At 36.8% G+C, this 12,694-nt stretch overlaps 1 protein-coding gene across 1 annotated transcript; it reads left to right on the top strand.

Annotated features, from left to right (window-relative positions):
- Positions 1-2,709: 2,709 nt before the first annotated feature.
- On the top strand, positions 2,710-12,337 carry Zip71B (Zinc/iron regulated transporter-related protein 71B). The gene is made up of 4 exons (XM_028306818.1): positions 2,710-3,365; positions 7,818-7,956; positions 9,983-10,177; positions 10,322-12,337. The coding sequence occupies exons 1-4, from the start codon at positions 3,159-3,161 to the stop codon at positions 11,242-11,244; spliced, it is 1,464 nt and encodes a 487-aa protein (XP_028162619.1). The 5' UTR covers positions 2,710-3,158; the 3' UTR covers positions 11,245-12,337.
- The last annotated feature ends 357 nt before the right edge of the window (positions 12,338-12,694 follow it).

Here is a 12,694-nt window from a genome sequence, read left to right as displayed (position 1 = left end):
TAAATAGTTTTATAGAGTTGTAGAATGGAAAANGCCATTTGTCTGACTGGCTCGATTAGCATTGAGTGATAAGGTTCTGGAGTGGAGGCCTCGTACCGGAAAGCGCAGCGTAGGACGTCCACCCACAAGGTGGACCGACGACCTCATAAGGGTAGCGGGAAGGCGCAGGCCGCCACCAACCGGCCATTGTGGAAATCATTGGGGGAGGCCTATGTTCAGCAGTGGACGTCCTATGGCTGAAAATGATGATGATGATGATTATATTTTATGAAAAAAGCTAGAATATAAACTTTGTAGAGCAGCATGGGGTTGTAGGAAGTTTCGGGAAGCAAGGTGGAGTGCCAATGGCTATTTATTAGCGATCTTCTTCTTCTTTTCGTGTCGACAACAAACCTACACAGTGTCAGCCCAAAACTCCGCCACGAGAGTGGCGTTGTCAGCAGCACTCATCAAATCCTCCTGAGTGCAGTTGCTTGGGCACTCAGGGCACGAAATCAGGTGCTTCATCGACTGGGAAACAAAACCGCACCTGCACTCCATGTTTAAGCCATCCAAGAATCCCCACCTGACCAGATTGTCCTTACTAACGGCGAACCTGCGTCCAAAGTCTATTTAAAGACTTCCAGGTAAGCCAGGGGAGCTCATGTCCAGGTGGAGGACTTTCAGACATAGGGACAAAAGGGCAGGGAAGATCAGCTCTTTCGCGCCATAACCTGCATCTTTCTTAATATAATTATTAGCGATAATAATATCATTGTTAATGACGACAGCGTATCTCAATCTGCTACGATACTACGAACGAAATGTGTTTACAATAAAAAAAATATCAACTACTATAGTAAACATTGTCGCTTTCGGTAATAATCAGCAGTTAAGTGACGTTGTATATTTAATGAGTGATGTAAAGCGCACTCACTTTCTACATAATTACGTAAACTCAACGGTATGGCAAGTAGTTAGTACTGGCTTTATGTTATGATGCTCCAAACTCTACATTATTTTGTTTCAAGCATGTTTCATGCTTTGATTTGCAATTGGAAAATTATTTTTTGACCTTGCAACATGTCGGTCGTTACTTCTCACAATTCCTTGTTTGTTTCAGTAGAAATATTGTACAGAAACACAAAAGTTTATTAATTATTTAAAAGTAATTAGTGAAGTAGGTAAGTACGAGTAAATTCACAAAATTACAAGGAAAAGTATGCAAAATGTTGAGTGCTGTGTTAGGTTTCTTACTTCTTTTCAGTACTAAAATAGGTGAAATTCCTGGGAAACACCTTGCAGTTTTTGTCAAAGAAGCTGCTACAACGCTATTGTAGGAAGCGCACGTTCTCCCACGCCTTGTGAATACTAATCGCGCGCATGCGTGTTTTGGTTGACGATTGCGTTGCTTCGCCAAAATTAAGAGTTAAACTAGCCTCGTTATTTGCAACAAAGCAAATGAGATAAATCATCAGTCTATTAAAATTATAATAGTTCTTTGTCACATATATTCCGGTTAATTGATGCTTAGAAATCATAATTTTTAAAATTGTCTAGCGTGGCTTGTAGTACATATTAGTTGCCTTGTATTTCTTACTTCCATTTCATGGTAACATGCAAGTGAAAACTTATGGGTTCAAGTCCCATCTGAGAGTACTTTTTCAATATTTTAAAACAAAAACTAAACAATTTCCTAGTGTGTATAAATTAGGTCCAACGACTTTCGTGGTTCACTCATTTTATTAATGGCTATCAATTAATTATTTGCATGTTAATTATGTACTTAACGAATAAATTGTTTTTTTGATATTGTATTTACTAATTCATCACAAGGAGTTGTAAATTAAAATGGTTTTAGTAATTAGGTAACGATTAAAAAGCGGGAAAATAACTCTTTTTATGACTTTACAGCGCTAAACGACACGCTACATTTACTTCAGCTGCGTATAAGTATTACTGGAGTGATATGAAAATTAGAAGTCAAATCAAATCAAAATTTACCATAATCGTTCATACCTACGATACCTATTTGAAACTACCAATAATACCTACTTATGTTAGTTATGTTGATTTGTATTAGGAAGTAATGTTTTCAGTGCTATAAAATATTAAATATGTATTTTAAATATATCTCTAAATCATCTTTTGTCGACAACACTACTTCGTCACCTATATGACCCTATGAAGAGGAGATCCGACTTGGCAATTAAACGCGGATACCATATTATTATAAGCTACGTATTACGTGTACCTCACCTTCGAACTCTACGAAAGAGAAATTTTAAGTTACAATAACAAAGTCCCTAGGTACTTTATGCTAAGATTGATATCCAGTTTCAGGCTGGAAATGCTAATAGGGATTGGAAAAAATATGAAGAGGTTTGGTGGTATACCTAGGTAAGAAAAATACCTATAATCCAGCAATGAAAGACGTCGGCTATTGGGGGACGGGAAACTCGTATACGACTAATTTGTCCCTTACAAAATTTGATCATAACCTCATGCGATCCTTACCTACCTATTTTACAAGTACACAAAATGACACCGTGGCGCGGTCTCGATCAACAATAAAATTGATATGGACGTCCTAAACGATCTTATTGATACCGTTGGTCAACAGTCTTCAAGTAGATATAAAACCGACGTAGGCAAATATCTGCGCCACATGTGTTTTCATAGCTGGATAAATTGGGGCTTTTAAACCAGTTCTCTCACAAGTGTCTCATACTAATTCACTTAGCTTGAGCTATGAACCGCTAGGTGCACTTTCAAATGGAACGGCAACATGAATGACATGTGCGCACCTTGAACCCGACACTTCAATCATTCGCAAATCGTTCGCATCGGCCGGCCACTACGTAAATAATACAACTTATTTTATCAGTAACGGTGTCAAACCGGCCTAGTCGAGTCCAGCGAGCGCAGGGTGAAAGTCTCAGACGCACACTTCGACTCAAGAAACGAGCACGCTTGCTATTGCTATCAACAAACTAAACGCGATTTCGCTGATAATTATCTCGAAAATAAACAAACAAAACAGCGCGAGGAGTCTGCAGTTGCGCGGGCTGGCAGTCGTGTCATTGTTACGTGCGCGAAGCCGGAGGCGCAGTCGCCGCGCGGGCCGCTGATAGCGTGCGAGGCGCCGGCGCGGGCGCGCAGCCTGCTCAGTCGCGACCATGCTCACGACCTGCGCCGTCGTAGCCCTGGTGGCGTCTCTCGCCACCGCCGCCAGCGACGTCAGCGTCGCATCCTCCGACCGCGATGCCAATAACACACTGGACGCCAACACCACTTACGGCGTCAATGGAACCCTCGACGCCGAAAGATACTTCATTGACAAAATATTCGACAAATACGGTGACAGAGGAGTCATCACATTCGAGGTGAGTGATCTTCTTTAGTAAAAATATTTTGCAATGTCTAAAAACACTATCTAAGACCATGTTGTAAATTTTTAAATTCAATTTGTTTATAACAACTTATCGCGAGTTGATTATTTAATCATGATAAAATTGATGTTCACGTTTGATGCTTTTATGCAAAGCAACTTCTTGTAATCAATCTTGAGGAAAATTTTCAATTGCATATAAAATTTTCCAATCACACCTTTCCCTATTTCGTAAACGGAAGTTCGATGAACTTTAAGTTTAATAAATGATAGTTTCCTTATCAAAATCGAAAAGGTACCTGCTTATCTTTATTTGGTTATTTAACCAATATATATAGATTTCTATCGTACTTACTACTGACTGACTTAGTTTGGTTGTATTTCCTGTATTATAACATGAGTTAGTTATGCTGGAAACAGGTAGGTTCTCATAACATAAGAATCATTGTTCTTTCACCGTACGAACTGAAGTTTGGTTTGTTTTAGTGTACTATTTGTCTGATTGATCATTTGAATAGGTCTCTGCGCATAGTCTACTATTATATAAACACGATTCTTCGATTGCAGCGTGGGGTTTTATACAACAAGTCGGTAATGGGTCGCGTTGGTCTCGTAGTGCATTGCGGAAGGCGCAGATTCGAGTCTCCGCGACAACTTAATAAAATTGTTCCGCCCTAGATACTCTTTATGGTCACTTCGATATCACAACCAGTATTGAAAAAAGGGAGCGTGCAGTGCGATCGGTATTGTAGGCATTCGATAGAGAGATTTCTTCGGTAATCTTAATCATGTAAACACGCGACTTTTATCTTGTTCGTTTCATATTCAGTAATGTTTCTATCCAATCTTTATAGAAGTACACAGACACTTAATTAGTAAAATGAATTATTTAACTTACAATAGTCCTCATCTGAAAACACTGACAAAGTGTTTCTGAAAATGAATAAATTATGATTTTCTACTTTTATGACGACATAAAAGATTTTTGCTTTCAGTATAATAAGTAATTATTATTATGTAGTCCATAATTTTAACGTAATGAATTGTATTTTACCATAATGTACCATATTTAATACCTTGGTTATTTTGCTATTTCTTCATTATGCAATCAGCGATTTCTTAAGTTTCTGTAAAATTCATGAAATTCATTTTTAAGTCACACTGAAATTGACTGGCTGTTTAATGATTTAAGTCGTTACATAATTTTTCAAAGTTAACTTGATTTAAATGCTGTCGTTATCTAATAGGGTATAGGGATATTGTGTGTGTGTGTGTGTTTTTAACAGTTTTTAACTAGTTTTAATTCACAATTTAATATTCTAAATAGATAAAATATATTTAAGGACAATTTAATTCATAGCGTAGGTAAACGTTTATAGTTCTGATTCTGACCTTTGTAACGCAATAAATCAAACATTTTTGAATCGTGCTCGGTGTAGCTACGGATATCGTAGTACTCGTATCTCATCGTGGACTGCGTAACTCGATTGTAAGCCCAATTCCTTTTATTTCTAGACTATTGAAACTGCGAAAAATTATACCTCATGACTATTGTTCACATACAGAAAAGATAAACACGGGCATAACTCGACAGATGTTTCACCGGAGCGAACATAAAATGAACAGGAGGGTATTGCTCAAAACGATCGGTATTATACGACTTGTTTGTATGATTATTGCAAGCAATTTTCATCTATAAATATGACTGTAATGTACAGTTATGTTCGATTAAAATTAAGTAAGTACCTACTACTTATTAGTATGGACGTCAAACCTATCGATATTGACACAGATGATCGATAAATAGTTTTAGTGTAACTTTCATTCAATTATCTTTACTTATTTATTTTATTGTAATAAACAACTCCTGACTTTGGTCTTCATAATAGGAGTCTAGACTACTCAGTCCGTCTGATATTATAGTGGTGCTACTCAGACCCCTGTAATGAAAATTGGATTCACACATAAGCATCCTACCTACCTACTAGTAGCATCTGAAACTAACCGGGGATAAATGTACCTACGTGTGATGTCATCATCCCTTTTTTGGGACTAATATGGGCTATTCAAGGGACTACCCTTGGAACTGTCAAAAAGTCATGGCAACGCTATCTCAAACTACGAGTACAGTAATTTACTCCATTGTTTTTTAAAAATCAACACAATATTCAGACGTCTTAACTTTATTTGCATGATAAAACTAGCGCATTCGCTCTGGTCCGGTCATTTCGACTTGCGCTGCATTGCTTACTTAGTTATTTGTAAATATGTATGTGTAGAATGCTCGCTGTCTCGGCCGAACGAGTTAATCGCCGAGTCAACCGTGACAAACAATTATTCACTTTTATGTTTTCAAATATTTTAATAATCAGATCGTACGTGGAAATATTGCATGCTCGATTGGAAATAGCGTGTAGGTGTAAAGTCAAGGTAAATAAAAAAAAATCATTATGAAATTATTTAAAACTTTCAGGCGCCAAAATATTAGTCTTCTTAACTCAATAGGATGTCATGATAAATAGTTAATGTAAGTATTCTTTATATTTCGTATGCGACATGTGTATTAGTTAACAATCTTTTACAGAAAAATTTCCAGAGGTATAAACTACTTAAGTATGTATCTGTAAAAGAAAGCGTACCGCAACTAGCCTGAAAATATAAGTAGATAGATGAAAACTATGTTTTTAGAGGGACATTAAGATAAACAACACTGTGACATCAACAAAATTAAATAGTCTCTGTACTGACGCTGTACTTAAGTACACCACACAAAAACTGTCAACTAAAAGTTCCAACAGAACAATTTAGTCTTTTCAATAGGAGGCGACCCCTTCCAGTCAACCTGGATGAGGATAGATTTTTTAATAAAATGGGGAAAAAACATTATTATCTACTGGTAATTATCAATCTCCACTACTTCGCAACGCTCAAATATCAATACGAGGCCTTCTGGCATTGCGATTCGTCGCAGATGTCACTTGACTAAAAAGCATGAATATTTTAGTCTCCCTATTGTAGGATTAGTTCCAAGTCTATACATTTATACATAGTGGGTACTATATCCTATTTTTGTATACCATAACGTATTAATACCACAAAACAATCGATTTCTTGATTTTATGAGTGCTTAAAGTTTACTGCTGCAAAATTCATAATATTAAGTAAACTTAATTGGCGACTGTGATAGTATATGAGAAGTGCAATTAGTTTGAAGGCTTTGTAAGTTTATGTAATATTTAATTTAAATGAGTGCACAAATATTTTATTAATAATGGTAATAAAATAAAAACGTTTAAGTATAGCTAAAACCCAGCACTCCCAGGCGCGATTTAGGTATTAATTTTACTACTAAAACTTAAATAAGGTTGTATTAATATTTTACATTCATTATTTACCTAAATTATAGTGGCGCTTTTTGTTATAGTTATAAACAGATATAAAAGCACAGAATATCTAAATATATAAAACTCAAAGGTGACTGACTGACTGATTGACTGACATAGTGATCTATCAACGCACAGCCAAAACCACTGGACGGATCGGGCTGAATTTGGCATGCTGCAGATGTTATGACGTAGGCATCCGCTAAGAAAGGATTTCACGAAACTCCACCCCTAAGGGGGTAAAACGGGATACACGTGTACGAAGTCGCGGGCGGCCGCTATTTATAAATAAAAGTGACAAGTTTTCTCAATTCATATGTTTCATAGCGGTCGCTATAAAACTATACCTACATTACGCACGACGTGTAATTCGTTACGATACAATCAGACACACCTAAGTAATATTATATCAATTACAAATAATTAACGCATGCGGCGTTTAACACAGATTAAGGATATCTTAAGTAATAATCTATCTACGCAAGTAACATGTATTATTATCATATTAGCAACCTTCAACTTGGCATTGCTCCTTGTTTTACAATTTGTGCGATTAAAATGCTACCATTGAGTAACTTATATGACGGCGCGTCAAGCTACCATTGTGGCTTCTTACGTACCTATTTAGTTGTATTACCTAAGGGCTATTTTGCGACAAAATAATGTCTTATGTGCGACATCTGCATTATGTAGATCAAAGATACACTGAATAATGAGATAGTTTAGTAATAAAAGGAATTCATTATCTCACACGCTTGATATAATATCTCAAACATACTGGTCGATCACACTATTAAAGTCTGTAGTGTGATTCTACTATGAAACACAATCGCATTGGTCCTTATTCCATCCATCTAACTGAGCAATCATACAACACGTGTATAGAAGAGTTGAAGTTACTAGAAAAGTTAATTTGTAAACCAGGACTGCAGTCATACAGAAAAGAAAACTAAATTAATTCTTTTGCTAGCTTTCTCCCGTTACTCCCGTATGATAATTTTAAGTGCCTTTTCATCACACGAACTTTTCACAATGAAATAAAAGCTCTTTTACATCTATTACAGGGCTTCGAACATCTGCTAGACAGCCTCGGGCTTGGAGGTCAGGTGTTCAACTCCCCACACGACCTGGCACTCCACCGCATCAACGGCACCTTTAAGCAGATTCACGACACGCAGCACCGGCATAAGAGATCACCATCTAGTAAGTCTTCTTCTTTATTAACTCTCTTTAGGTAGGTTATTGAAAAAAACTGCGCGGCGACTTCAATCCAATAAGTAGGAAAGACGCAGTTTTTCGAACTTCACCGACCAGCTTTTAAGCTCGAAAATAATAGGCACGGGGAAAGCTTTAACTGCTTTGGGGCAAACGCGAAATTTAATCATAATAATTTCCAACAAACAGGTTATAAGTAACCACTGATTAACGTTAAAGTTCATACTGTAGCCTATTTACTTAGTTGTAAAAAGCACAATTTTCGAGAGTTATGTGTAGTCTAATTTGCTACACAACAATGTTGCCATGTTTAATCACCAGCACTATAAGGAGTTATAGAGCGCAGGTTTGTTTAAGACGATAAACAGCTGATAGAATGCAATTGATGGACAATCTATGGAAATAACACAAGTGATCACTGTGCTATTGCTTACAAAATGTCGAATCAACAAGGCAAAAAACATATGATGACACACTAAGGTACGAGACAGGTACTATGAAAATTAAATGACTAATTACATTGTTCAAGGTTTCGTTGACGATTTTTACTATACCCTTGAGATGCAAATTAAAGAAAAGGAGGAAATGATTTTTCATTCAAGTAAGTGTTCGTTCATGACTAGGCACCGTGATCCTTGAGTGAAGTGGTCATTGTGATAGAGTTGGCCAATGGCCTTCCCCCTTAAAATATCTAAGCACCTATTCCTAGATAAGGCTCCTAAGACACCTGAGAGACATTTACTTCATACAATGTAGTTGCAAATTGCAATATTTGCAATACAATCTTCACGTGATCTAATTAATCTAATAAATCACTCAGGATTTCTAATTTGCTATTCGTCATCGTAAGTTGTCCTGTGAGTGGGAAATATTTTAATGCAACTTATGTATTATCTATATTTCAAGGTATTGATATCACCGTCAGTCTAATAAGGCTTTGTTTGTTTTTTTTATGCTAAACAAGGCAGGTATTTGACCACAATCGCACCTATTATCTCAATTATTATGTATTTTAGTGAAGCAAACATCTAATACCAGTAGGTATTAAGTGAGTCCAATGATATTGAAGCCGGTGACCTCATCTACTTTTACATAAATTCGCGGAAGCAATCTTCTAACTTACTAACGCCAAAAAAATTACTATGCTATCTGAACATTTTTTACGCTCAATCGAACTGTCCACTCATTTTATTTTCAAGGTGTAACTAATTCCCATAAATTGCAATTCTGCGGCTCGCAGTTTGTATTTAACATCATTTTTTGCCTAACTGTAATATCTAACTTGGAACATGCCTCCTTAGATAGCAATAACTTATGTCAACTGTAAAATTCTCATCTCTTTACATAAGCACAATACCTACTAACATAGATTTTGAATGTTTGAAATATACTGTTGCATTCAACTGCTAATTATAAATTGACAATAACAAATATTTCCAATCCGGTGTTACAAGTGGAAGGCATTCGTAGAAAGTGATGCAGCAGTTTGATCTCGCACTTTCTCGTTGAACCCAACCGGAGGTTGAATCTACCTACTTCTATGAATGAATGTATTGACCGGTATACCTATGCAGGTATTTGTTATTTAAATCCGCAATCATTGGATAGGAATACAGATTACACTTTATTTTATGGTTTACTTGGTTTTTATTTTCACAATAATGTTTTCATTTCCTATCTCATTGAGTTTCATCTTGAAAAAGGTCAATAAAGTATAATACCTAACAACAAGACGGACGGATAGTGTGATTGCCATTTATGAGCGCGTGATTATCCTATTAGGAGAGAACGTCGAGCAAGGCAACTGAGAGCTCGCCTGCGCACACGGCTCTCGACCCGAGTCCCGACCCTTGTGAGCCCAAGGCCCTCTTTTAAGTCCCATTTAGAATATTAACTCTACTGGTTCTACGAGGTTCCGGTTAGCAGCGCTGCCGTTACGCAGTTCAGCGAGATTGAGGAGTTTAATACTTTAATAGACAGTAGGTATAATACTAAAGACACATTTTTGTTTCAGGAGAACCAATTTTGAGGAAGTCATGCCTATCACCAAAAGAAATTTTAGAAGTGTACGGAATGGAGAACGAGCCGGGTGTCATCACCATCGAGCCCAAAACATTCTTGGAGATGTGTCCAGCGCTCGTCTATCAACTGGATCAACGCTCCTGTTACAAAACGGAAGCACCCGCACCGAAACTGGAAAGACACTGGAGTAAGTCGTTTGTTTATGAATGAGATATTACTTCTCAAACGACACGACTTTGTGACATGCACGCTATGTTTTAATTAATGTAAACAATAAACTACGCTACAGCAACAATGAATACATAAATAATAACACTTTCTGTTGTTACAGCATGGATATACGCGAGTTTAAGCATTTTGGTCATCAGCGCTACGGGTCTCGTGGGTGTAGCGATAGTGCCCATGCTCAAATCGGTGATATTCAACCACGTCCTACATTTCCTTGTGGCAGTTGCCGTCGGCACATTATGTGGAGATGCACTGCTCCATCTTCTGCCGCACGCACTGAAATCCCATGGGCCCTCATCAGAACCACAAGAGGAAACGGAAGTGGTACTAAAATGTAGTGTCACATTTCTTACCATCTTGCTTTTTTATACCGTAGAAGCCATAATGCAAACCATACACGGTGGTCATTCGCACTCCCATGACCACTCCCAAGGCAAGTCAGTAGAAGAAATAAAGACAGATTCAAGTAAACAAATAGAGCCCATCGAGCTAGGCGCAATGATGCCTGGATCACCTCCGCCGCCAGTCGAACGGCCGATGACCTCGACTGCTCTGATGGTGATCGTGGGCGATGGTCTTCACAACTTAACAGATGGCTTGGCAATCGGTGCTGCATTTAGTGGCGATCCAGTTACCGGATTCGCTACAGCTCTCGCAGTATTTTGTCACGAGCTTCCGCATGAGCTTGGAGACTTCGCCGTGCTACTGCGCTCTGGAATGTCAATAAAACGCGCTCTATATTACAATTTACTTTCCTCAGTGCTTAGTTTTATGGGAATGGCTGGTGGGATATGGCTCGCGGAAGACCACGAGTCAACCTCTCAGTGGATTTACGCCGCAACAGCCGGTACATTCTTTTACATAGCTTTAGCAGATCTAGTGCCTGAAATCAATGAGAACAATCATGGTAAAACTATGAATCTAATTTTAGCTGTGTTGGGTATTCTTGCTGGCGGAATCATAATGTTGCTTATTGCACTTCACGAAGACTCGATTCAATACCTCTTTAGAAGCGCGGAACAATGACCTTAGGCTTTTTGTAGGCTCTTTACATGTTTAATGTGATAAAAACTCATGGTTGTTTTTGTACGTAGTCCAATAGTAATACTTACCTTATGTAGTATTAAAATGATTGCCTGATTGTTAGTAAACCTAGTTTTTGTGAAAGAGAGTAAATAAGAAGTATTTTTAACTGCATCATTGAATAATAAAAATTGCCTCTACAAGTCTACAAAGTGATGGAAGAAGATTTAGGTGATAAGCACTCAACACAGACTGAAAGCCAAAATATTCTATTTATCAATACAACATTGTTTCAGCTAACCTGTAGGTACCTACTGAAGTCTTGAAAACTCTTTGCAAAGTATTAACTCGTTTTTTTGGTACCCCGTAGATTTGTGGTGACAGACAGTGCATATTATGGTTTATCTTAGAGTTATCTATCATAGGAGTGAATATTAAATTTAATCTGTTGTACCTTAATCATAAGACATCGAATTAGACCGGGATTTCGATTCGATTATCTACCCCCCTAGACAAGTTGCACTTTTTGATCGAATCAAAAATCGAAACTGTCATAACTCCATACAAAAAAGAGGCTTTTCGACCATTTTTCGACTGATTTGCGATTATTTACTTATAATGTGCACTTTGTCTAGACCCACTGGTCACTGTTTCTTCTTGTAAATAATTACTCTGTACATTTAACACGGTACGTACTACTCTTATGTGTTTTGAAGTGAAGTAAAAATGGAAATGTTTATGTTAAAGTAGGTAAGCAATATTATGTAAAGTTAAGTTGAACTGCGGCGCGCCAGGAAGGGTCACTGTAGTTATTATTTGCATGATACGAGTATGTCTAGAAATGCCTGAGTTGTTTATATGTAATTAATTCATTAAGTTATAATATAATTTTATTTCGTGAGCCCATCAAAACTTTTACTTGTGGGATCATCAATTTCATTATTTTATTGTTTAAACTAATTTTTTAAGTTTATTTAATTTAAAAAATCGGTCAGGGTGCAAGGGTTTTAAAAACATTGCGAAGCCTTAATATTAAACCTTTACCTGGTAGTGGCAGAATTGTTGCCACCATATTTTGAACCTTATTGAGAAAACATAAGGTTCAAAACTAATGAAAAATATTTTTCTCTATACCAGTTAAAGGGTTTTCTACATAATTTGTAAACTATGGGCTATCAATAACTTCTCAGAATTGTACAAATTCCAATGATAATTATTTATACATTCCAAATATTACATTTTAATTTGAATCCAATTATTTAATAAAATCTGCTTTTATATGAAATCTACGTTAAGTGTTGTAAATATTGAGTTATTTAATTAAAAATTAAATTAAGTATTTAGTGCTATAACCTAAGTACCATAATGAAATAAATTAACTATTATTTTAAAACATTCGATTATCTTTTATTTGTGTCCTTGGTTATTTTTATTTTCAGTCAATGAATGGGTA

Source organism: Ostrinia furnacalis, unplaced genomic scaffold (genome assembly GCF_004193835.3).
Source record: "Ostrinia furnacalis isolate ACB-3 unplaced genomic scaffold, ASM419383v2 OfSCF2049, whole genome shotgun sequence".
Lineage (NCBI taxonomy): Eukaryota > Metazoa > Arthropoda > Insecta > Lepidoptera > Crambidae > Ostrinia > Ostrinia furnacalis.
This window is presented reverse-complemented; position numbering and strand designations above follow the sequence as displayed.